The sequence below is a fragment of the Aspergillus ibericus genome (assembly GCF_003184845.1).
Source record: "Aspergillus ibericus CBS 121593 unplaced genomic scaffold BO80scaffold_38, whole genome shotgun sequence".
Lineage (NCBI taxonomy): Eukaryota > Fungi > Ascomycota > Eurotiomycetes > Eurotiales > Aspergillaceae > Aspergillus > Aspergillus ibericus.
In genome coordinates, this window is record NW_020292136.1 from 180144 (window position 1) to 204241 (window position 24098).

Sequence of the window (24098 nt, forward strand, 5' to 3'; positions counted from 1 at the left end):
GTCCTCCGACATGTCATGACGTCTCATGTATTTCCTGCAAGGGAAACCCGGGCACCTTGAATATTATATAGAAAGTATGGACCGGCTCGTTAGCTACAGGCATAAAGGCAGAACTACAAGGGAATAAAGGACGGCTGATCGCATCTTTATTGCACCACAACCAACCCGGGGTATTCTTAGACGGCCATTCAAGCCCATATATATCCATTGTTTGGTTCATATACAGATGCTGCATATCCGATGCATGGTCCAGAAAACAACCATTTATGGCCCAGTGCATGCTACTAGCAATGTACCTAGTGGCAAGTCATTGAAAAGAACGATTGACCGTAAATTACACGGAAAGCAATGATGATAGGACATAGCTGCTTTCCAATGAGCAAATAATTTCAGCATTGGGTCCAAAGAAGCCACATCCGCGACAAAGTCCTTCCAGAGTCGTTCAACAAACTCATTACCAGCGGATTCATTCAACAAAGGCGGTCCCCTGAATGAAATAAATCCGAGCCATTAGCGCTTGCTAACGATAAGAACTAGAGACTGAGGGCTACTCACGGATCGATCTTGTTGCTTTGTATGAACTTCCCATGACTCTCACGTCCAGCAACGGCAGTTGCATGAATAGCTGTCCAACCAGCATGCTTCAAAGGCCGAGACGATGTCCTGCGGTAGATGTACATGATTAGTTTCAGCCAACGTGGGATTGCCCGGTCTAAACCCGTCGATTCCACAAGACCAGGACAGAAGTTGTTGACAATAACCTCGGAATCTGAAACAACCCTGCCTAGGCGGCGGATGAAGGCATTCACAACAAATTTACTGTCCGAATAGCGTAGTAGGCCTTGGTAAATCTCCTTGTCGTCATAGTAGCTCAGAACGTTCTCGGTGGGTCCAAGAGGAGTTCTACTCAATGTGTGGTGATACTGAGTTACGGAACCGACAAAGGTTACGCGTGATGAGCTTTTGCGCTTTGCTGCTGTGGCCCGCAAGAGTGGGAGGAGCTCGAGGATTATGAGGAAGTGGGTGTAGCAATTGACTGTAGGACGAATATAGAATTAGTTGAGGTACTTTGGGAGCGTGGCATGATTGTCTAGTCTCTTAGTATCAAAGAGGTCCGGTACCTTGCATCATCTGCTCATGCCCGCTTTTGCTTCTCTGATAGTGCATTATATTCATACCACCATTGCACAAGAGCACATCTAACTCCGAGACCTCTCTCTTCACCAGGTCACAGAGTGCCAGTCCCGACTGATAGTCGTCGAGATCCAAATGGAACATCTCAACGCGGGCTGACGGGTTAGCTGCAAGGATCTCGGGGTCCTGGCGGAGTGCCGCAACGGCGGCCTGCCCCTTGTACTTGTCTCGAGCAGTAATGATGACTGGGGACGCCTTGAGAGTGAGCATTTGGCGGGCAGTCTCGAACCCGATTCCGGAATTTGCACCCGTGATCAGGCACGTTTGTCCCTCTAGGCTTGTTCCTGGTGGGGTTGGCAGAATGACTAGTTGACCCATATCTGGAAGATAGGAAAGAAAGATCAAACCAAAACAGGGTGTCAGCCAGATAAAGGGGTTTTAAATATGATAAAGCCGGTATTATAGGAATTGCTGCTGGTCGCGTACATCGTCTTCTTCGAGGGAGCCCTGAGAATATTTATATTATCTGGGACAAATCTGCCCCCTCATACTGCATTTATCAGCAGGAAAGGCAACGACATTTCTGATAGCATTTCGACAATGACATCGACATCTTGCACCCATCCTAAGCTGTCCGATACTGCGTCACAGCCGAAGGATCGCGCTAGCAGGGGTCGGACACGCTAGTCAACCGGGGTCTGCCAGCGAGGATCACAGCTGACGCTTTTCTATCCGTTTCATCATCTTGCCACGACTCCAGTTCCTCTCACAATGGATCTCGAATCCGTGCATGCTGCCGCTGACTCTCTGCAGGCCTCAATTCCCTGTTCGTCCTGCAGGTCACGCAAGCAGAAGTGTGACAGATCGTGGCCCATTTGCTCGCGTTGTCAGCGGTGCGTCCACTGAGCCCAGCCCCTGGAGACTATGGTAACAAATTCAACAGGCTGCTACTAAAATGTCATTACTCTACCCCTAATCCATCCCCTCCCTTATCAGACTCGACAGACACGAGTTCTGGTCGGTCACTAGTGCTGCCTAATAATCCCGAGCAAGCACTCGCCCAGGAATTTCGCCTCCTCCACGAGACAGACTCATTTCACTTCGCCCAGTTGACAAACCTGATGAATAAGCATAAACAGCAGCTAGTGGACATGGCTGAGATATTTCTCTCCTCTTGTCAAAGGTGGGTAGCGATCCTCCACAAAGCCACTGTCAGAGAGCGCTACCGCAATCTACAGGTGCATGGGTCTCGGGATTTCTTCCTTCTGCTACTCGCCATGGGCATGATAACGCGGCCTCTAATGAGCGGGAACAAACCTGACTTCCTGCGTGAGTCCATGTATGAAGCGGTGAAGCAGCTGTTTTGGGACAAGGACTCTGTCGCCCGTCCCTCAGTGACTCTGATCCAAACAGGGGTACTACTATCAGTGTACGAGTACGGACACGGGCTCCTGAATCCTTCTTATGTGACTATCAGTGTCTGCTCTAGCATGGCACAAGTCATTGGACTGTGTAGTCCTCTGCAAGCCCCTTCTCTTCCGCGTCTGGGCAGCCCATCGTCTCAGGATGAGGTGCTGCATACCTGGTGGGGCATTGTCATCCATGAGCGGTTAGTATTCTCTTTGATTAATGACCCATGATATGCTGCTAAGGTTTCCACAGTATGATCAGCCTCAAGAGTCACCTGCCGATCCGACACCTGCATATGCAGGATCCAAAAGTAATGGACAATAAATTACTTGAAGCGGAGCTCCACACGATTATGCCAAAGCTCGCGATTGATAGCCACTATGCAGCTTTTTACCTACCGGCTAGAGCTGCTATTTGGTCAGATTGTGTTCTTGAAATAGTTCAAAGCCCTATCGTATCTTCCGAGGAAAGCCGTTTACGATTTCGAATTGTAGATCGAGGTCTGGTCCATTTCCTAAGGATCCTAGTACAGTTGGAAAATGAGGACATGCTGTGAGGCGATTGCCATCAGTCTGAAGTTAGTAATCCCATCTTCCGGTCGGACCAGTCTACCTATACCTTGAAAATCATCCCTCCCACACCAGACTGGAATATCATGGTCCTAATCATCTCGTCTAGTGGCATTTTTCTGTCTCCATCACTGGCGCCTTGACTCCCGTGCCGCCTCAGCCTTTACTGACCAGGAAAGAAATGGATCATCACAGGCCATCAAAACAATTCTTACCCTTCTCGCAGACATAGCCTCTGATAACGTGTATTCTCACAAGGGCATGAGTGAGCTAAACGACGAGATGATTGAGGTTTTCCCATACACGATCACCATGATCTACCAGCTTCTACTCGAGATGCGAGACTATCTGCCACCACCAGATTACCCGAGTTCAGCAGAGTCGCCTCAGCCACTTGATGCTCTGCAGAGTGAGATGAAGATGATGAAGTATGTATTGGAGAGGCAGAGTGTGCGGTGGGAGATTTCGCGTACGTATTATTTCTGCACTCGTGATTCGATTCTTCAGCCCGAGAATACAATTCTTTAGGTGGGTACCTACTAACACGTTCTACACACAGGTCAATATGTTAACAACTTGAACAACATGCCGGGAAATAGTTTGTATGTGGCGAGTTGACAGCGATGACACTAATGCGAGGTTCTATCATATTTGCCCTTTTCTATTAGCTCGCCGGTACCGCTATGGATTCTCTATGAACGTCCTCGATAGCTTTGGTTTTTTTAGTCTGCCATCATAATCCACCGCTGTAATTGTCTACCGTGGTATTGTCGCTGTCCACATTTTGCAGAAGTGATAACCTGCGGCACCCGCAAGGGTTCAACCGAACCCATGGTTGGGTTGGGTTTTTAACCCGCAGTGGGTTCGGTTACCCGATTGCCACCAAAACCGACCCAGTGGGTAAAACCGGTAGAGTTGAACCCCAGGAGCCCGAGCCGAGCCGAGGTATCTACCAGGCTGTGGTTGTTGACTTTCCCTTTACTACCAGTTAGTTGTCTTTTACAGAGCTTACTGGCTCAGGGTATGATGCCCAAGGCATAGTTGAATTACAACAAATTGATTGGCAAATTGAGTATTCCGCGCATTGCAAGCAGATCCCAATTTTTGATAAATCATACTTCTGTCACACCTCAACTCCAAACACAATATGGCAGATTAAGGTCTATATATGGCAACCGAATATATCAACGCTTCGTGCGATACCCATCAATGAGGACACGGAGGTCATATAATTCGTACCAGTGTCTCAGCTGCAGCTCAAACGATTCCCCTTCAAATTCGCGGAGATAACGACCCACATCTGGTCGGAGACGGGGGAAAGGTATTTCGTCACGAATGTCAGTCTCGTCTTCATCGCTCTCGCTGGATTCGTCGGATTCAGAGGGGCTGTAGTCGGGGTCGGACGGTTCGATTGCTAGATCGTCGAAATGAGTTGTTAAATCCACGTCCATGGTCTTGCTGGAATCGTCCTTCTCTGTGGAAACGCTACTTTCAGCGTCACTTGCAGCGCTATCATCTGTAGCAGAGCCGTCGCCAGCATCAGAGCCATCCATTGACTCATCGTCTTCTGTATCGGATTCTTCTCCTGAATTAGATTCCTCTGCTGATCCAGATTTATCCTCTGAACCACAGTCATGTCCATCAGAGCCGTCGTCTGCATCAGAGTCCGCCATCGCATCAGAGTCAACGCCTACATCGGAGTCGTCAGAAGTATAATCACTATCTTCCGACTCGGACGGCAAGTCCAAATATGCGAACGGCACTGCTGGTTCCACGCCACAGTCCTTACCGGGGTCTTTCTGAGAAGAACCCGAGCTGGCATCATGCTGATTCGGAAAGCGCTCCAAGGACTTCCATATTGCGTAATCCGGCTGTTGCCCTCTGCGCGGACCACGGACACTCCGACTGAGGAGATCATGAAAGAACAGTATCTTTGTGTAGATAGCATCCGGTCGAAACACGGGGTCAATCAAGTGAAGAGTCTGGATTCTATTATCCAGACACCACGTAAATAACTTGTCGAGGCTATCCATGGTGAATTTGAAATTGCCCAGGATTAGCTTTTTGAGGCTGGGATATGCGGCCTCGATCACCGTCATTGAAAAATGGTCCTCCTTGTAGATACGTATCTCGACAGTCTCGAGATCCTCAGTGTAGAAGGCTTGATGCCACGTGCGACAGCTCACCGCATCAAGGGTTAGGGATAGCTCTCGGAGCGATTGCAGCTGGTTTGAGAGGCCGGCTTTGAGCAGGCATGAACGTACGTATGAGGGGAACACGATCCCTTTGAACGGTACCACAGAGGTAGGTTTCTTCCAGCGATGGCATGACACGTCTGGGGAATCGACGCAGTATGATAGAAGGTTGACATGCAAACGAGTACAAGCTGCCAGCAGGAGGAGCTGAGCACGATCCGGTCTGCGTTGAATGTTCCGAAACACGTCACGGCTACCCGTGGAGATTGGCTCCAAAAGGTGCTTAACATCCTGGTAAACTTCAACGTCATTGGAAATTTCTGGTCGCGGATGCCATTCTGGGTCTTGACTCCAATTCAGGCGCCGTCTCTGCCATTGGCGCATGGCAGGGGATTCGAACGTGCAGGTGTACGGCCGCGTCGGATGTAGATGGTTGCCATGAGATTCGCCCACCCAGTGGCTATATAACACATGATTGTCATGGCGATGATCCTTAGTTATCCATCGTGACATGAGGCTTGTTAGAGTGGCATGCCGAAGTCGTGGCAATCGGGGCAGTGCATCTAGTAGAGCGAAATAATCTTGACCACACAAGCTTATTGAGCGGTACTTGTAAATGATGTCCGCACCGGCAGGACCGATCCTCCTAAATCCACAAATCATTGTCACATCCCATACAAGCTCCCGTACACATGACGCAATTCGAGGGTGCTGAGAGATCAGGCCAAGGACCCTGAGGTCTTCTTGATTGGCGGATATGTATATGCGGCTGAAGAGATGAGAAAGAGATACTACCAGGTGATCCAGATGCTTGCATGTCAGACGGAGGTTTTTGAGGGAGTCGCGAGGAAGGTCCTTGAAGATAAATCCTGCCAGTTCCAAACGCCAAAAGATGGATGGAATTTTGCCATTCACAGACATGATGTACGTGCGAGTGATGTCGCGAGAGACTTTCTTGGATGTGCTTGCTGTCAATTTGAAAGGGTTCAGTCACAAGCAGATGGCAGATGCTCTGCATCACCGATGTAGAGAGACCAGAAACCTTCGATGAAGGTGACAGGGTCAGTAAGAACAATAGGAGAGATATAAACGGAAATAGAAGGATTATCAGGATAATAAATGCTAAGGTCGTTTTATAGACATACTGGCTTCGTATTCGCCAAAGCTTAAACTTTTAGGGTAGGCATCTTCCGTAGGAAAATGCTGGTCATCTCTGGTAGCAAAGGAACGTTTGACAAAGAAAAGACACTATAACAAGGGGCATGATTGGACGACCCGACCGGGGGAAATGGGCCTCAATTTTGGTCCTTTCAGACGTGACGAGTTCTCAACGGTTGTGCCAATCAACTTCCATTCCATAACCAGGCACATGGCCAGTTGATCTGCACTGACAAGGTGGGATGCATTGTTGAAGGCAGTACCTCAAACATGGATACCCTTGTGATCTATGTCTCTATTCTCTCTTTGTCTATGTCCATTGGCTCATTGTTCCTGCTAGGCAGTCTTTGTCTTCAAGATACCCGTCCCAACAGACTAAAATATGTCCTCACTCTCTGAGGTTGTCATTCTTGTTAGAAGTACATTTTTCTTCCTGGGGTTTGATTTTTGTTGCAAGGAAACCCTCTGGGCCGCGGCAATTCACATTGCGGTCTCGGCAAACTCCTACAGCCCTGGGCTGTGGCTGTCCGTTCCTGTAGCTGCATGTTTTTTGTCATGCAATACCCGAAGCAGCGTGTATATGTGACGAGAATTCCCTGGACCGACCAGCTTAGACTATCAGGATGCTCTGAATAATCCAACTGAATCGTTTGAAACCCACAAGGTCTGACAACAATCCGGCTATACTGTGGAGTGAAGAGTCGTTAAGAAGTAGGTCACCACGGTGTAATAGTACCCACGCTCTAATCAATGGCATATCCATTAGAAACGCTTATGAAGCGCCTTCTACTTTTTTATATCGCCCCAAGAACACCTTGAAGCCAACCATGGCCTCAGGCAACACAATTATTAAGGCGGTGAGTATCTTGCCGGCCCAAGAAAGCCATAGCATAAAAGCGGAGCAGTTCTGCCCGTCTTTTACAAAGCTAATCCCTATACAGCCAGGCGGTGAATGCTACAATCTTTCAATCTTTCTGGCCTGAGGCACCTGACAAGGCTGCACTCGGCGATTTCTGGAACATTTCCGGGGCTTTGCGGGATATTTGTCATCGGTCGTATGAGGCCCCAATTTCGAGTCTCTTCCTTCCTTCCTCCCAACATTTCTCTCCCATTCAATCAATTGATTTCAAGGCGAACAATCCCTGCACGAGGTGTCCATATCAACCATGACGTCGTCCCGCTCTCTCCAGGCTTCGGCTCTCACGTTCACCACCCTCGCCATTGGACATACGGTATGCAGTTGCCGGCCTCCCTAATGCACGTGCCTCGAAACAAGGCTCATTCTGAAAACATCCTATCATTCGAGAGCCTTGTCAGCTCATTCCATTTCCAGAATATGTCACGCTAACCGGACCAGCTTGGAGGGAGACAATGGATCGCTGAACCGGTATTCGGGACCATTGCGGGCTCGAAGCCATGGGCCTGTGGCATTGTTGGCTGGTACCAGGTATTAACCAACACACTCGGGATAATGACCAGAACTGACAATATGCTTAGGGGAGTGCCTTTTTCTTGGCGACCGGTATGTCTCTCCCTCACTTCACTCCATTCAAGCTAAGACATGATAGGCCTCCTTCATTATCAATGGTCCCGCAACCCCCGGGCCCTGCAGGATCCTACCAACAAGGCCATCGCTGTCATCGTCAACGCACTGATGTGGGCCAGCTCCGCTTGGTATTTCCGTACCGGCATCAAGGAGAATGGCTGGGCGGTGGGATTCGGTGCGGCGCTGCAGGCGTGGGCGGTGGTGAGGGCCTGGGCTAAGTATTAGAATGCTGGACTTGATAGGCTCCGGGTCTGAAATAAGCGGAGCTTGTCATAACGCTTCAACTTAGAATGTGCCCAGCTTTAAGTATTCAAGGCAATTATGCAACCGTTTACCTACTCAGAAATACAGTCCAGGATACACTTAGAAGATATCAGGACAATTTAACGGAAGACTTACCATCTACAAGCTTCATCCTTCATCAAATTACGCCACATTCTGCTGCTTCACAATGATTCCAAGCATGGAGAAACAAGCTCCGGCAATCTTACTCACTCGGGCCATAGTACTTGGTTCAGTTGCCATTACTCAGATCAATCCATTACCTATATCTCTAACAACCAACACAACCTCCTCTGACCCGCAGGATCTGTTACTCCTCCCCCAACACCTCTCTTCATTCTATACACCACGCGCCAACTCACATACACCTTTGCCTCATTTCCTCTCACCACCACCCAACTCAAACACCTGCCTCTCCTCCAACGCACCACCACCACCAGCCTCCACAACCGGCATCCCATCAATCTCCGGCACCAAATCCCCCACCACCCCCGTGACAGGACCATTCTTCGTAGCTCCTCCCGTCTGCACCATTCCCCTCTCACTTTCCCCCACATCAACCCCCTCCTCCCTCTTCTTCCTCCATCTCCGCCAAACCAACCCCCCAATCACCACACAAACACCCGCCAACCCCGCCATCCCAACCCCAACTCCAATCCCGACCTTTGCTCCCGTCGACATACCTCCCTGACTATTACCCCCCGCTATACCCGTCATAACTTCCCCCGCCGCGGACCCAACCAACGACGAGAGGATCTGTGTCTCTGTGACCGTGACGAGCATCCATTGCTGGGATGGTGTGGAGGATGTGGTTTCGGAAATGAGGGTTGAGGTAGAGGGAGTGTCGGATGGGAGGTGCGGGTGGATCTTGACGGTGGTGTATATTTTCTCTGTGCTGACTAGGTCTTCTGTTTCGGTGTTGGTGGTTTTTCTTGTTTGGAAGATTGTTGTTACTGTGGAGTAGATGGTTACGACTCGGGGGATGTTGTTGGCGCGGAGGTGGATGTCGGATCCTGGTGGTTGTGGTGGTTGGGTAGGCCTGATTTGGGATGGGTTAGGGTTTTGTCTTCGAGAGAATGGGGATGGGGAGGGGGGACTGACATTTCTGAGGGTTAGGGATGGGCTTCCAAGTGAGTGTAGTGGTATGTATTAGGTACTGGGGAGCATCCGCTTGTATTCTAGATGGCAGATGAGCAGACTTTGGGGTTGAGGATCCTGGAAAGGGGAGGAAGGCAATAAGAAAGATGGGCAACCTGTGTTACCTACCTGGCTGGCTAGTTGATGTTTCCAATCGTCCTAGGAATCAGGGCGGCCCATGCGGCGAGCAGATCATCGTGGCTCGAGCTGTAAGGGACTGTTTACTTGCTGTTTATCTTTATCTGGGATCGACAATCTTTCACTGGAGACCCGACCAACTTGACCCTACAGTCTGAGGGATAAGGTTGGTTGCCATGTGGAGCGAACCACTCAACGTGGAGTCCATCGGATCATGCCAGCCAGAAAAGGGGTAAGGCACATTGATGCAAAACCCAAGGCTCGGCACCAGCCGAAGCCAATGATCACTGTGGTGACTGGGTCTGTGGAACAAAAATCCGGAATCGCGGGCTGGTTTCAATGGCCTGGACTTCTCCACCGGTCGAGATGCGATCTACAAGCCAAGAAATCATAGCACATACCAATAATCAATGCAGAAATAACATTCAACCGATCCTGTATACAAGTTCAATCAAAGAAATATGCAAATTCAAAGCAAACGGAATCTCCGTTCCGAGCTGCCATAACCACCGGCGGACTCTCCGCGGAGTCTCCGACCCACCAAAACCGCCCCGGTGCAGTATAAAACACCACCACCCCATCAATCCAGAATCTCAACAACAACATCACTTCACACCAACTTACATCAAAACCACGTCCAACCAACCACCAATGTCACCCCCCACCGTCCTAATCATCGGCTGCGGCATCGCCGGCCCCGTCCTCGCCATCCTCCTCCAACGCAAAGGCTACCACCCCATCGTCTTCGAGAAAGTCCAAGCCCTCGGCGACGCCGGCGCATCCCTAATGCTAATGCCGAATGGGTGCCCTTCCCCTTCCCCCAAACCTAAAACATACCCCCAGAGAAAGAATCTAACAATCCACAGAATGAAAATCCTTAATCTCATCACCCCAACCACCACCCTTCTAACAACCCACACCCCCTTAACCACGCTCTGGCACGGCACCGCCTCCGGCCACACCCTGGGCGAATCCTCCCTCCCCACCACTTACCAAGAGCGCTACACCCAGCCCGCAATGGGCATAAAACGCACAACCCTAAACCTGCACCTCAAGAAAACACTCCTCGAAAACAATATCCCCCTCTACGAGGGATACAATCTCCAGAACGTCCACGAAGACCCAGCCTCCAGAACCATCACCGCCTCCTTCACCAACGGGAAGAAAGTAACAGGGTCATTCCTCATCGGATGCGACGGGATTAAATCCTCCACGCGGAAGATCCTTCTTTCTCGGAGTGGGGTAGCTGAAGGGCCCCCGGCATTCACGGGGTTGATGCAAATCGCGGGCCTCTCGAAACGGGGTCATCGGGTTGGGCAACGGGGGGGGAGTGGGATGTGTAATTGGTATGGGGAGGGGGTGCATGTTGTTTCGTATCCGGTTTCGGATTCGGGCGCTGGGGATGTGTCGTGGGCGGTGACGCTGGCGGGGAACGAGGAGGAGGAGACGTGGAGGGCTGTGGAGGGGGGGGAGGAGTTGGAGCGGAGGAAGGGGTTCTTGAGGGAGAAGTTGGTGGGGTTTGAAGATGGGGTGAGGGAGATGGTGGAGGGCGCGGAGAGGATTATTTCGTATGGGGTGTTTGATCGGAAGGAGACGAGGGCGGAGGAGTGGTTCTCGTCTCGGTGTGTCTTGGTGGGAGATGCGGCGCATCCGACGAGTCCGCATTTGGGACAGGGGGCGAATCAGGCTTTGTGAGTTTTATTCTCGGGGCTGTGATGGTGGTGGGGGTTGGTGTGCTGACGCTTTTAGGGAGGATTGTTATCATCTGAGTCGATTGCTGCCGGATTTGACCGAGGGAGTAGAGTGGGCGACGGTGGAAGCGGGCTTGGAGGGGGTTTTCCGGGTGTTTGCGATGTTGAGACAGCCGCGGACGGCAGCTTTGGTTAAAGAGGCTCGTCGGATAGGAGAGCAGCGCGTGGTGCAGGGGGGTGCGGAGCTCTGTCGTGAGCGAGATGCACGCATTGTTACTGCGTGGAGCGATCAGGAGGTTGTACTCGAGGGGCTGGATCGTTTGTACCGGGAGCCTTTTTAGGGCATTGGCTATGGTGTTGGAAGAAAATTAGAGATGGTAGCAAGTGTAATTTCATGAGGCACATTTAGACCTGATAGACATAAATGAAAGATTCGCTGATTATTCATAAACAGGCATGTACTTAGGCAGCATTCTATGAATACCAGTTCTAGCTATAGCTGCACCCTATAAAACCGTCTGATACAGCTTCTCCTCATCCACGGCTGAGCTCTTCCACTCCCCCAGCCAGACGCCCACAAAGCGAACCGCCTCTTTATGCACACTAACAATCTCTTTTGGCGCTTTGTTCCCATCCTTACTCTCCTGTTTGGACAGCCCGTTCTGATCCCAGTGGTGCACTGCCCCCCGAACCCCATCCCAGACATCCGCCGCAGGAATATCCAGAAGAATGACCGGCTCGCTATCGGTCGAGTTCCGGCTCTCCCAATCGACCCCATCCGCCAGCGGCGTCGCATCGCGCCACGGGTCCGCAAGACCACCGATGATCGCCACTCGGGGATACGAAAAGTTGAATCCGCCGTGTTGGTTGATCCGCTGGACGTCTGGGGGCGTGGAGATACCGAATTGGCTCGCGCAGAATGAAGAAAGGTAGGGAAGATCGAGGAGACGCGAGATCAGTGGTTGGATTGTCGAGGGAACGGAGGAGCCTGTGGTGAAATAGCCCCATTCCACGCAGACTTGGTAGTTCCAGCTGGTGCCCGAGCTCTTGGTGAGGGGCTGTGGGGTGCTGAAATCCGCCGTGCTGGAAGATTCCGTCGAGGATGAATTGGCGAATACCTCCGAGGTATTCAAGAACCCGATCCAGTTCAGGAAGTTCGTCACCAGTGTAGTGTTAGAGTCACTGTAGCCTGCAATCTCGATCAATTGCTTCACGGAAGTAGAGATTGGGTCGGTTGTTCCCGGATAGAGCAGCTGCGACTCGGTAATGTTGTTGCAAAACGCGCGGAAGAGAGGGGTGCCGACGGACTCGTCCCAATTACGAGACTGGAACGAATCAAGGCCGTATGACAGATACGAGACAAAATCCTGGTTTCCGAGGCTGGGGGCAATTCCTCCAAAGGCGGATTTGAGTTGTGCGGCAAGAGTCGTATTGTCGGCATGGTCGATGAGAATGCGGTCGACGATATCGACCGATGTTTGCAGAGCGGAGATGCACGGTGCCGGCCCGTACAGTCGAATCGGCTCGTAATATTCCCAGTAATCGATGATGGCTTCGGTGACCCCGGACGACGACACCGCACCCCAGTAGACCTCCGGATAAAGTTTGCGGAGGAATGCGACAAAGGCGCCGGCGTAGGAGCCACCGTAAGCGATCCACGGAGTGGTGGCGGCCGTGAGATCCAGATGCTCGAGTTCGGGAAACACAACGTTGGAGGCAAAGTAGGCATAATCAGCCAGAGCTTGCTCAGTGGTCAGGAACCGGATGTTCTCGGTGGTGAGATTGGCAAATGGGTAGCTCTCCCCGTAGTAGCGGTGCTCGAGGATGAGGCCAACTCCATGGTAGGCGGCAGCCAGCTGGGTGACCACGCCCTGCGAGAGGAAGGGAATACGGTCGCTTCCATCGGTTTCACCCGCAGCGATCACGAAAACCGGGCCTCCTGGTCGGTAATGGCTGGTATCGAGCCAGTAGCGCAGGCCAAAGGTGGCATTGGTGTGCGGTTCGTAGCGGGATTCATTGTGAAAGTGGTCAATGGGCACGGAGAGATTGTATACAGGGAAGGTGGCAGATTCGACCTCGAAAGAGTGTTGGCTGAGTTGACGGAGGTGGTGCAAATGTGGCAGCCGCAGTTCCAGTGGGCTGGAATCCAGGGCAAGGCTGGTGGCAATCAAGGTCCCCAGGAGGGGAAGTGAGCGGAACATGTTTGGCGGTGATTCATCAAGAATGGGGACCCCACGATTTATCAGTTTGTTTACCCGCGGGAGGGACTTTTATCTAATCCAGGAATTGCCAATCGGCTGGACTGTCGATCTTGCCGATCCGCCGGTCCCCGACGGGGCTGGTTAGCCGAGCTGCTGCAGCTGCTTGGATGCATCACGACATTGCAGAGGAGGATTCGTGATCAGCCCCATCACTATTACAACTTGCAAGGTCTGCAGACGTGTCAGATAGGGTTGACAGATCATCTCATCATTCACAAAGATTATCCTTCAGTTTCAGTTATACCTGGACAGTGCCGAGAATATACAGTGGACTGCCCTGCCATTCAGCCTTCATTTATATACAGTCGCATACCCACCGCGATCCATGACAATACCACAGATCAATCATCCTCATGCATCATGACAAATCCACCCGAGGACCGGTAAAATTCTTCCGGCCATCCACCACCCACTGCACTGCCGAGATGATGACAATGATCGCAAAGGCGACGATGCAGTAGTCTAACCCATCAGTACTCGATCACATATCAGGCAGGAGAACTCACTCATGTTGCTTCCAGTAACAGGCCGATCAGGCGGGAACAAAAACAGGACCGTGGTAAGGGCAATGTAGGAGAGCGAAATCTGTTGCTGTCAACACTGGTTATGGTCCCAACCCACAGGCATACGCACGATATCAATCACCCATCCAATGGCATTGGGAACCTTCCATTTCCGATCGGGCAGAGTCCGCCGTCCCCGCAGGCAATTCACTGCGATCGGCATGGCGTAGGACAGATCCAGTGCGACCACCGAGGCGGACACAATGGCGTTGAAGGCACTACCTACTTAGTATAGCTCTCGGAATGTATTGAATGACTAACCTGCTGGACCCCAGATAGATAAAGCCAAAGATGATCACCACCACCGAGGTCAACATCAGCGCATTGACCGGGAGCCCCAGCCTGGGATGCACGCGCGCGAAAAACTTGGATGCGGGGAGGCCTCCATCTCTGTACGACATTAGCCTGGCTATCTGTGGGGGTCAAGATGCATACCTGGCAAAAGCAAAGATCATCCGGCTGCTCGTCGTCATGACACTGAGGGTCGCAAACAACAAACACACAAGCGGTAACCTAGCTTGATCAGCCATCATCCGGTTGCCAAAGTAGTGGTCATACATGAGCAGACAGATGCCTCCCGCCCGGTTATTGGTGGCGTGGATCAGAATCTCCAGCAAGGGGCCCGCACTCGAGTTGACCACCTCGTCCATATTGCCTGCGACGAACAACAGAACAATCAGGAAGATGGCGCCGGTGAAGGTACCGATGCCGACACACACGACCATGATCTTCGGCCCTTTGATCGAGGGTTGGGGGATTTCTACATGGTCAACATAGGATCTTATAGTCTTCTAGTTCCCTCGGGGTAATACCTTCGATCATATGGGCCACCGCGTCCTGTTCAGTCAAGGGTCAGTTGGGTATGAGTGATGATAGGATGGGCCTTACAAATGCGGTAACTCCGAGTCCTCCTTGAAGAAGCTGTGTCTGTTAGCCTGAGTCAACCCAAGGAAGATGTGGCTAACCCCCAATAACCAAGCCACTCCATCAGGCCCTGTCAACTGTTAGATGCTGTCCCATCTCCAGCTAGCATACAACTTACACCCCGTTTGGTTGACAAAGTCGCAGAACACAAAGCTATATGCATGGTCAGCATGAGCGGCCAAACCCACGGCAGACATACTAGGCGGAGTTGAAATCCGGGGCGGCACAAGCCAACACCGTGATGCAGATAAGCACAAACCCCCCGATGGACCAGGTAACTGTCCAGTTAATGACCCGCTCTATCTCTTCAATGGCACTACTTACATGCTCCGCGGTAGATGATTGGCAAGACCGAATTCATAAATGCGTTGACCACAAAGGCGAGCAGCGTGTATCCCACGTAGATGAGAAACTCCTGCCAGCGCTGCCAAGCAAAGTCCTGTCTGGATCAGCATCAAGCCCGCCGACGGGGATACTGCACTTACAGGATACACGGCGGACACGATCCCTGCGATCAACTCGCATGACAGCAAGGCATTGGTGGCCACCAGAGCAACCTGCTGGGTTAGCCACGATCAGACCATCCTGCGGGGACATACCCAACCCGCCACATTAATCCACCCGGTCACCCAGGACAAGATGGGGACCCATTTCGGCCAGGATACTACTGGATGTTAGTCTGTCCGGCAGACTGAGATCTTTTTACATACTAGCTGCGGGTTGTTAGTACTCTGTATGGCAACGAGCATCCGCTGCGAAAACATACCGGCCACCCAATGATATTGACCTCCCGCCCTGAGTCATCCAGTCAATACGATCCGATGCCATGTCACTGTCTGATCACTCACGTTGGATAGGCAGACAGAAACTCTGCGAGCGACACTGCAATACACATGTTGCAGAACCCCGCCGTCACCAACCCTGAGATCGTCAGCCCAATCGGGAAACCAGTTCAATAGTACCCACCCCAGACCACACTAGTGCTTCCTCCGGAGGGCAAGCTGAGCGATAAACTTGCGGACAGGGCTGTCCAGGACTATCGGCATATTGTGAGCACGTGTGATCGACTGTACTTTGCTGCAGATACGCACATTAAGCACCGCAAAAGCCAACCCCAGCATGGACCTAATTCGGGTCAATAAGGTTCGCAGGCATTCCCGCCGTACCTACAGGGTGGAAAAGTTCCGTTGCAGCTCCTGTTTATGGCCCATCTCGGCCAGCTGGACGTCATCCTCGGGGCCCTCGTGGGCGATTTTCTTTTCCTCCATGGTGGCAGTCCGTGGCGTAGGGACGGGGTATTTTGGAGAGGAGGGATTCGGTGTGTGACATGAGGTGCTGGGCGGGTTAAATCGCGATGAGGGACCGTGTGGCTAGCAATGACACTATGGATGGAAGTGGCATGTCCAACCATATGCGGGGAAGCTTACTGCTTAAGCCTTAAACCATAAACGAAGGGCTTTCTGCCAAAATTGATCCATCGGGAATGGCCCCAGGCACCGGTGCTTTTCGGCGGGGTGCCTTATCTCCTTATCGCTCAGGCTGCTATCTATCGGCCGGGTCGGCCAATCAACGGTCGTGCCCGCCTCACCCGCCTAGACATTCCTATCTGGTTGATCCCATGAATCATCCCTAAGACATCCCTTGTTGAGCTGCGCTGCTTATCGCCTTCCGACGCCGTTCTGGGAGGCTCACGTGTCCCGAGGTGGCTGCCAAGGCCGCCTGTCCCGATCACAAGGCGGTTTGGCAGCCCTTCACCGGTCATCCCAGCTGTTCCGTGCAGACACTATTGATTGTTGCTTTTTGCCCCTTGGGCCACGGACTATTTGACCTGGCTCCTGTCCGGCTGACCAGCGGTCCCCAGCGGTCGTGTTGGGTGTTTAAACCCGTCTTCACCTGGGGATTTCCATCCATCCTGTGAATCTACGAGTGCATAGCAAGCAGTCCATCTAATGCAGAGAATATATACTGTCCACATTCGCTCCTTGTAGACTGAGCACCATGCATACGCGTCCTCCCACTATCTCCATATACGCCCTTCTAGCGACCACCTTTCTTTGTTCATGCTCCGCTTATGTTGCACAGACACCACTTAGCGATGACAGATGCACCGAAACCACAGTGGCCATCTTGTAGGATCCCCACAATTACTGATAGACTAGATCTGACGTGACAGGGGTGGTGGCATGGCCGGTGTGGCCGCGGCGGTAGGTGTCCGACCTGGTGCCCTAAACCACGACTTACGACGACCAGCAAGCCTTGTCCAACGCATCCATCGATGATTTCATCATTCTCGAGTACCGCGATACCTTAGGAGGTCGGGTCTGGCACACCGACTTCGGCAAGGATCCAAACGGCAAGCCGTATGTGATCGAGCTGGGGGCCAACTGGGTATGACACCTGCACTGCCATACACTGACAATCGCTCACCATCAACAGCTTCAAGGGCTCGGCTCGGAAGCGACCGAGAACCCCGTCTGGGCGCTGGCCCAAAAGTACGACCTGCAAAATACTTACTCCAACTACACCTCCATCCGAACCTACAACGAGACCGGCCCGACCGACTTCCGTCCCCTGCTCGATGTCTACGCCGACGCATACCAGATCGCCGCCCGCGATGCCGGCCGAATCCTGATGCAGAACCTCCAAGACCAAACCGCTCGCACCGGACTCGCCCTTGCCGGCTGGCGACCGCGCAAGAATGACATGGCCGCACAAGCGGTGGAATGGTGGAGCTGGGGTATGAAATAGAGGGGGAACCACCCTGCTTGTCATCTGGATGTCGTCCGTCTGCCCGCTCAACTAACGGACGCATAGACTGGGAAGCCGCCTCTACGCCCGAGACCAGCTCCCTCGTGTTTGGAATCGCCGGGGAGAACCTCACCTTCAACCAGTTCGGCCAAGCCAACCACCTAGTCCTCGATCCCCGGGGCTACAGCACCATCATCGAGAACGAAGCCGCCACCTTCCTCACGGATCCTGTCCGCGATGCTCGCCTCCGACTCAACACCCCAGTCACCCGTATCGAGCACTTCGCCAACGGCGTCACCGTGCACACCAAAGACGGCACCTGCGTCCGAGCCGCCTATGCCATCTGCACCTTTTCCCTGGGCGTCCTCCAGAACAAGGCCGTGACCTTCCATCCGGAGCTTCCTCGCTGGAAACGGACCGCGATCGAGAAATTCAACATGGGCACCTACATCAAGATCTTCATGCAGTTCGAGGAGACCTTCTGGCCGGACGACACCCAATTTTTCCTGTATGCCTCGCCCACCACCCGCGGATACTACCCGGTATTCCAATCCCTCTCGACGGAGAACTTCCTCCCCGGGTCCAACATCCTCTTCGCGACTGTAGTCGACGAACAAGCGTATCGCGTCGAGCGACAATCCCTCCACGAAACCAAAGACCAAATCCTCGAAGTCCTCCGCGAAATGTTCCCCAACAAACAGATCCCCGAGCCCACAGCCTTCACCTATCCCCGCTGGACCACCGAACCCTGGGCCTATGGCAGCTATTCCAACTGGCCAGCGGGAACGACCCTCGAGATGCATCAAAATCTGCGCGCCAACACGGGTCGATTATGGTTCGCAGGGGAGGCGACGAGCGCGCCGTATTTCGGGTTCCTGCACGGCGCGTGGTTCGAGGGACGCGAGGCGGGCGAGAATGTCGCGGCGCTGTTGCAGGATCGGTGTGCGACGGTCCAGGGGGTGGAAACGTGCGGGGATCGCATGTTTTATGATCCGTTAAATGGGACCACGCCGTTGGATGCGTATAGTGGGTTGAATGGGTGGCCGGTGAGTAGTACGCAGGTGTAGTTGCTGCCCGCGGGGGACGCCGCTGGCGGTTGAGATTTTTTCGAGACTTATCATAATACAATTGCTTGATGTAGCGTATAAATTGCCAACTAGACATCAATTGGCCTGCTGGCCCAATGGTAAGGCGCTTGACTACGGATCAAGAGATTGCAGGTTCGAGTCCTGCGTAGGTCATCTTTTTTTGTTTTTTGTTCCTCGGGGCTGCTGGTCTTACGTTATCGGTGTGTCCCGTGCAACACCATCACGGGGGCCATTTCGACCACCACCACAACCACCATTAGCTGGATTGCAGTATTCTCTGTGAATACCAGTTTCTCTCTTTTTTTTTTCTATTTGTTTTACAAAGAGAGAGTGTGGGATCTATCAATTAGCTATCTAAAATATGAGAAAACTGGGTGATAGATAGCAGACATGGATGTTCATTGTTAGCTGTCCTCCTTTTCGCTCTCAAGCTTCACTTAGGGCTTATAGACATCGACGCTCAACCACCACCAATAATCGCAACAAGCTACAGAATCAGCTGTTGGATACTTCAGTATGCAGGTACGAGGTAGACCCGTGGACTATCCCAGCTAACCGATGCTTAGACGCCCCCATAGAAGGAAGGCTAAATTGGGGCCGCCCCCAACTTCACCGTCCACGCGAGCTTCCATTTGCTCTCAGTACCAGTTACCAACGCAGCCACGCACCGTTTCATCATGTTAGAAAGCTGAGAAGATCGATTTGATTGCCCCTTTGCCTCTCCAACACCGCTGAGCGTACCCCTTACCAACATGGCCAATGCAGGAGACAGATCCTCCCTGGTCACCTCTTCTGCGTGTGAAGTTTCCTACATCCATTCACTGACCTGACTCTTACTCTTCACCACGAAACCTCCAGTGTCTTGCACTACACAGCATGGCCAATATGGCATCATCACGCTCCCACTCCTCCATCCTGCTCTTCCTCCTCGCCCTCATCCCCTTCACCACAGCCCAAATCACCATCGACTCGGACGCCCAAACCACCGCATCACCCTCAGTCGAAACCATCTCCCTCATCGATGCCAGCGGCATTCCCATCACCACAGCGTCAGCCCTCGATAACAACGCCTGGTTCATTCCCTTGACCGGACCAGCCAGCTCCCCAACCGGCGCCTCCTGGGGCGCCCAAGTCCAATACGACAATGACCTCGCCGAGATGCTCCCCATCGCCTTCGGCACCACCACCACAACCTCCACCTCCACATCCACCACCAGCACATCCACACCCACGACCGCAACCCTCCTCTCCGCCGGCAGCCCCAGCTCAGAAACCGGAACCCTCGAACTCGAGCTCCCGCTACCCACCTCCAACACCCTCCTCCTGGGCAAAGACACCACCCTAACCATCACCTCCCCGAACACCACCAACACCACCACCCTCTCCACCCTGCCGGTAGGCATCAACCTCGGCCTCGCCAACCACTGGAACGGCTCCCTCGTCCTAGGCGGCAACTACGACTCGAACCGAATCTACAACGAACCCCACTGGCAAACGACCCCCGAAACCAGCTCCAACAACTCCACCTTCATCACTACCGGCCTCCAATCCCTCTCCGCCGTGACCCTAAACCTCTACACCACCCCCAACACCACCACCACCACCTCATCCTCCTCCTCTTCCGAATTATACCCCTTCGGCACCTCAACCCTCCAATCCAGCACCACCCCCCTCCCCGCCCTCCTAAACTTCACCTCCGAAACCATCACCGTCCCCTCGCTATCCTGGTGTAACCGGAACATCTCCATCATCTTCAACCCCACCGAGGAGGCGTATCCGGAATTCGACATCCCGATCTGGGGGGATTTGATACCCGCCGGGGAGCGGTGCGTGGTCATGGATACGGGTGTTGTTGTGTTAGGAAGGCCGTTCTTTCAAGCGGCGTATTTGTATGTCGCTGCGGAGGGGAATGTGTATTTTAGTTCGGTCACCAGGGAGGATAGACCGGTGGTGACGAGGGAGTTTGATTTGCATGTGAGGTTGTCGGAGGCTGTGGAGGGGACGGATATGGGGGTTAATGGGACTGGGTATGGGTATGGGGGTGGGAATGGGACGGGGTATGGGGGGAATGGGACGACGGCGGGGGGGAAGGGGGTGGTGTCGGGGGCGGCGATCGGGGTGAAAGGGAGGGGTTGGGGGGTGTTGACGGCGGTGGGGGTTGTGGTTGTTGTTGTGAATGGGTTTTTGTGAGTGAGTGATTTGGGGGGGGGGAAGGAATATTTTTGTAATATAGTTTCGATTCTCGGCCTGCTGTCATGTAGTGGTAGGCTCTGTTGTTTTCAATTGGGGTATGGTTGGTTTTGTTTGACATACCCGTGATGTTATGTTATGGGCAGGGACATGTGATCATACTTATTTGGGATTTATACGTGGCGATGGACCGGATACCTTTGTTCATGTATGCTGTGACGGTTAGGCTGTGGCTCTTTAGGTAATCTAGACCCAGTTAGATATCCAGCCTGTACTCGGAGAAGGATTACAGTAGGCGGCTGCTTCGGTCAAAGCTCCAAGGATCATCAGGAATAGATCTGTATAATTGCAGTAAAAAAGTAATAACTACGACTAAAAATAGTACTCGAGCCCTAAATCCCTCTCATTCTGTAAGTCGTACCCCAGTGTCTCTCGAGAAGCATGAGGCTACCGGGACATAATTGATGCACGAAGAGTAAATTTACCCGCATCTCGGACTTCCGACGGAGGATTATCTAAGATCATCAGTAACGTCAATCTATTTACCTCTTGCTACCTTCCAGATCAGTCCAGCGATTTGACCAGCAACTTCAGCACTGTCTACCCACTTTAACAACATATGGTATACCATGACCACTCCTGTAAAACGGATCTATTTATTTACCACAAAGCATACTACTAACCGATAATCCAGAGGAGAACAAACCTGCGTTGAAACTAATGTGAAATGAAATGAACCGTCGGATCGGCATCTACCCGAGATACCCAAAATAAACCACGACAATCAGAGCTTGACCACATTAGCCAATTCTCACCAGACCCTGACATGAACAGCCTCCGCACAGCCATCACGCCCAAGTCAGACCCTAGCTGGCTGATAAATAATACATGCTGACAAGACATATCTAGTAGTCACAGACCCACCCACTAAGCCAATCCAAGATCGTTAGCCCTTCCTCATGATCCTTTATACGCGAGCCAGCCAATCACGTCCCACCATGCCAATGCCCTCACTACACCAGTGGAACACCAGAGCAGCCACCACCATGCGCCTGGTAGTATCGCGCTACATGGTATATCCTTGCTAGTAGGAAAGTTGTATGAGGCTGAGGTTGTCAGCACAAGGCTGAGACTTCAGCACGCAATGACACGAATATAAAAGATTGTGCGTTGCCGTCTGGCGAAATTCAATTGTCAATCATCTTCATCCTTGGGATCCTCACGAACTTCCACTATGAGTATCACACAACTAAGCTGGCACGCCCTGCTCCTAGCAGGCTGCGTCTCAGCCATCGACTTCAACATCACCAAAACAGGTATTCCCCACCCTTCCCTTCACGAAGTAACAACGTATGCTGATGCCAACACAGACACCATCAAAACCGCCGCAGCCACCCAACTCCAAAACCTCCTCAGCACCGCCGACTTTAACGGCACCATCAACCCCATCTACTCCACCGGCTACCCCGAAGGAATGCTCTACATGTCACTAATCCCCTACTGGAACGCCACCAAAAACACCACCTACAACGAACACATCATCGCCCGCATGCACAACCAATCCGACACCATCTACAGCGGCGTCTGGGAAGAAGTCGATGTCCTGACTAGCGAGTTCGTCGCTTGGGGTCTCGCTGCCGTGACGGCCGCCGAGGTGGACTTTCCCGGAACTCCGAGCAATTCGTCCTGGTTGGCGTATGCGAAGAAGGTCGCGTATACCCTCGACCTCACTATCGACCAGGGTTCGGTGTGCCATGGGGGCTTGTATGATGATGAGAGCGACGAACATGGGACGCAATTCGACTGGTTCGACAACGGGGCGTATTTTCAGCTGGTGTCGCGCATTGCGGCGGCCAGTTCGGGCTCTGATCAGGGGACGTACGCGGAGTATGCGGATAGTGCGTGGTCGTGGAGTGAGACGAATGGGATGGTGAATACCACGGCTTGGTCGGTGAGTGAGATGGTGTCGAATAAGACGGCGAATGCGTCGAGTTGTGCGGCCACGAGTACCTCCCGGTGGACGTGGGCGTATGGCTTGTACCTTAGTGGTGCGGCGCATATGTATCAGGCGGTTAGTATTCTACCAGTATATTGGATGAGTGAGATACTGATAATGAATCAGACCAAGTCGGAAGTATGGCTCAACCGGACCGAAGGCCTACTCAACAGCACGCTGGACACATTCTTCATCAACGACATCCTAGTGGAAGTGGGCTCAGACAGTTCCAGCCTTGGAACAGCCGAACAATCCACCCTCTCTGCTCTTCCCTTCAAGGGATTCCTAGCCTTGTGCCTTGCGTCCGTGGCAAACCTAATGCCGGACTGGGCGGACCGGATTACACCCTTGTTAGCGGACACGGCCGTGGCCGTGGCAGAGCAATGCAATGGCACGAGTAACCATACTGTCTGTGGATCGGACTGGGGGGAGAGCACGTACAACAATGATCCGTCGTTTGAGAATACCTGGAATGCGGCCAACGTGTTTACTTCGAAATTGCTCCTGCCGGAGAGCAAATCGACGAACAGCACCAGTGCTAGCAGCGGGAAGTCTAGTGGCGCGACGTCCAAGAAAAAGAGCGACAAGGGCATTTCGAAAGCCGTCATCATCGGCGCTGTGGTCGGGTGCGTGGCTGCCGTGGCGTTAATCGGTGCGGGCATCTTTTTCGCGCTGCAGCAAAGGAATCGCAGAGTCCCGGTTCCGATCAGGGAGCCGTATGCGCCGTACGAGCCGGTTCGAAGGATGGGAAACCCTGCGGAGATGGCGCAGGGGGGTTATCGTCCGGATTTTGATAATAGGGGGTTTGCGGAACCGTATGGTAGGGTCGATGGGGGGAATGTTCCTCATGAAATGGATTCAGCTGAGACGTCGAAGCTCGTGGGTCGGACTTATCAGTCGCCATACGAGATGCGTTAGTATATTTAGATTGAAGCGATTTGATTATGTTATGTATGACGTTCTGTTAGTGTGAGATAAGAAAGTATTCTGACGCTAGCAAGACAAATACAAGGTTGTAACTAAGATAATCGGTGTAACCCTCAATACTGCGTCGTGTATCATCTAATC

The 24098-nt window shown here is 52.5% G+C and overlaps 11 protein-coding genes and 1 non-coding gene across 12 annotated transcripts; 8 read left to right on the forward strand and 4 right to left on the reverse strand.

Annotated features, from left to right (window-relative positions):
* Positions 1 to 264: 264 nt before the first annotated feature.
* BO80DRAFT_362262 (putative short-chain dehydrogenase) lies at positions 265 to 1512 on the reverse strand (the record flags this gene model as incomplete). Its single annotated transcript, XM_025716050.1, has 3 exons — positions 265 to 487; positions 556 to 1036; positions 1122 to 1512. The coding sequence occupies 3 exons, from the start codon at positions 1510 to 1512 to the stop codon at positions 265 to 267; spliced, it is 1095 nt and encodes a 364-aa protein (XP_025572459.1).
* Positions 1513 to 1878: 366 nt separating this feature from the next.
* On the forward strand, positions 1879 to 3590 carry BO80DRAFT_480525 (fungal specific transcription factor domain-containing protein). Its single transcript, XM_025723348.1, has 3 exons — positions 1879 to 2743; positions 2797 to 3150; positions 3274 to 3590. The coding sequence occupies exons 1-2, from the start codon at positions 2256 to 2258 to the stop codon at positions 3098 to 3100; spliced, it is 792 nt and encodes a 263-aa protein (XP_025572460.1). The 5' UTR covers positions 1879 to 2255; the 3' UTR covers positions 3101 to 3150; positions 3274 to 3590.
* Positions 2831 to 3846, forward strand: BO80DRAFT_166848 (uncharacterized protein). Its single transcript, XM_025713914.1, has 3 exons — positions 2831 to 3121; positions 3223 to 3582; positions 3673 to 3846. Coding segments are annotated over exons 1-3 (420 nt in total). The 5' UTR covers positions 2831 to 3120; the 3' UTR covers positions 3732 to 3846.
* Positions 3847 to 4297: 451 nt separating this feature from the next.
* Positions 4298 to 6229, reverse strand: BO80DRAFT_480529 (uncharacterized protein; the record flags this gene model as incomplete). Its single annotated transcript, XM_025723349.1, has 1 exon — positions 4298 to 6229. One exon carries the CDS (start codon positions 6227 to 6229, stop codon positions 4298 to 4300), a length of 1932 nt encoding a protein of 643 aa, XP_025572462.1.
* A 1306-nt stretch (positions 6230 to 7535) lies between these two features.
* Positions 7536 to 8638, forward strand: BO80DRAFT_427638 (uncharacterized protein). The gene is made up of 4 exons (XM_025720063.1): positions 7536 to 7698; positions 7824 to 7913; positions 7964 to 7988; positions 8035 to 8638. The coding sequence occupies exons 1-4, from the start codon at positions 7633 to 7635 to the stop codon at positions 8235 to 8237; spliced, it is 384 nt and encodes a 127-aa protein (XP_025572463.1). The 5' UTR covers positions 7536 to 7632; the 3' UTR covers positions 8238 to 8638.
* Positions 8639 to 10177: 1539 nt separating this feature from the next.
* On the forward strand, positions 10178 to 11601 carry BO80DRAFT_413192 (FAD-dependent oxidoreductase; the record flags this gene model as incomplete). The annotated part of the gene is made up of 3 exons (XM_025718048.1): positions 10178 to 10372; positions 10436 to 11260; positions 11319 to 11601. The coding sequence occupies exons 1-3, from the start codon at positions 10221 to 10223 to the stop codon at positions 11599 to 11601; spliced, it is 1260 nt and encodes a 419-aa protein (XP_025572464.1). The 5' UTR covers positions 10178 to 10220.
* A 38-nt stretch (positions 11602 to 11639) lies between these two features.
* On the reverse strand, positions 11640 to 13464 carry BO80DRAFT_427640 (putative extracelular serine carboxypeptidase; the record flags this gene model as incomplete). Its single annotated transcript, XM_025720064.1, has 1 exon — positions 11640 to 13464. The coding sequence occupies one exon, from the start codon at positions 13459 to 13461 to the stop codon at positions 11767 to 11769; it is 1695 nt and encodes a 564-aa protein (XP_025572465.1). The 3' UTR covers positions 11640 to 11766.
* A 286-nt stretch (positions 13465 to 13750) lies between these two features.
* On the reverse strand, positions 13751 to 16451 carry BO80DRAFT_388195 (amino acid permease). Its single transcript, XM_025717079.1, has 19 exons — positions 16179 to 16451; positions 16100 to 16133; positions 15975 to 16044; positions 15857 to 15929; positions 15771 to 15803; positions 15608 to 15671; positions 15494 to 15565; positions 15333 to 15447; positions 15208 to 15286; positions 15127 to 15161; positions 15050 to 15078; positions 14973 to 15005; positions 14897 to 14921; positions 14643 to 14844; positions 14520 to 14597; positions 14346 to 14474; positions 14155 to 14302; positions 14028 to 14106; positions 13751 to 13983 (listed from the first exon to the last, which is right to left on the reverse strand). Exons 1-19 carry the CDS (start codon positions 16274 to 16276, stop codon positions 13880 to 13882), a joined length of 1500 nt encoding a protein of 499 aa, XP_025572466.1. The 5' UTR covers positions 16277 to 16451; the 3' UTR covers positions 13751 to 13879.
* A 433-nt stretch (positions 16452 to 16884) lies between these two features.
* BO80DRAFT_427642 (putative flavin containing polyamine oxidase) lies at positions 16885 to 18873 on the forward strand. The gene is made up of 5 exons (XM_025720065.1): positions 16885 to 17137; positions 17182 to 17212; positions 17259 to 17396; positions 17445 to 17745; positions 17823 to 18873. Exons 1-5 carry the CDS (start codon positions 17007 to 17009, stop codon positions 18821 to 18823), a joined length of 1602 nt encoding a protein of 533 aa, XP_025572467.1. The 5' UTR covers positions 16885 to 17006; the 3' UTR covers positions 18824 to 18873.
* Positions 18874 to 18925: 52 nt separating this feature from the next.
* BO80DRAFT_t238 lies at positions 18926 to 18997 on the forward strand. Its single transcript has one exon. It is a non-coding gene; the product is annotated as a tRNA-Arg (tRNA).
* A 658-nt stretch (positions 18998 to 19655) lies between these two features.
* Positions 19656 to 21749, forward strand: BO80DRAFT_504265 (uncharacterized protein; the record flags this gene model as incomplete). Its single annotated transcript, XM_025724416.1, has 3 exons — positions 19656 to 21030; positions 21417 to 21444; positions 21729 to 21749. Exons 1-3 carry the CDS (start codon positions 19721 to 19723, stop codon positions 21747 to 21749), a joined length of 1359 nt encoding a protein of 452 aa, XP_025572468.1. The 5' UTR covers positions 19656 to 19720.
* Positions 21750 to 22242: 493 nt separating this feature from the next.
* Positions 22243 to 23948, forward strand: BO80DRAFT_413204 (glycoside hydrolase family 76 protein; the record flags this gene model as incomplete). Its single annotated transcript, XM_025718049.1, has 3 exons — positions 22243 to 22350; positions 22405 to 23105; positions 23157 to 23948. The coding sequence occupies exons 1-3, from the start codon at positions 22269 to 22271 to the stop codon at positions 23946 to 23948; spliced, it is 1575 nt and encodes a 524-aa protein (XP_025572469.1). The 5' UTR covers positions 22243 to 22268.
* Positions 23949 to 24098: the final 150 nt, after the last annotated feature.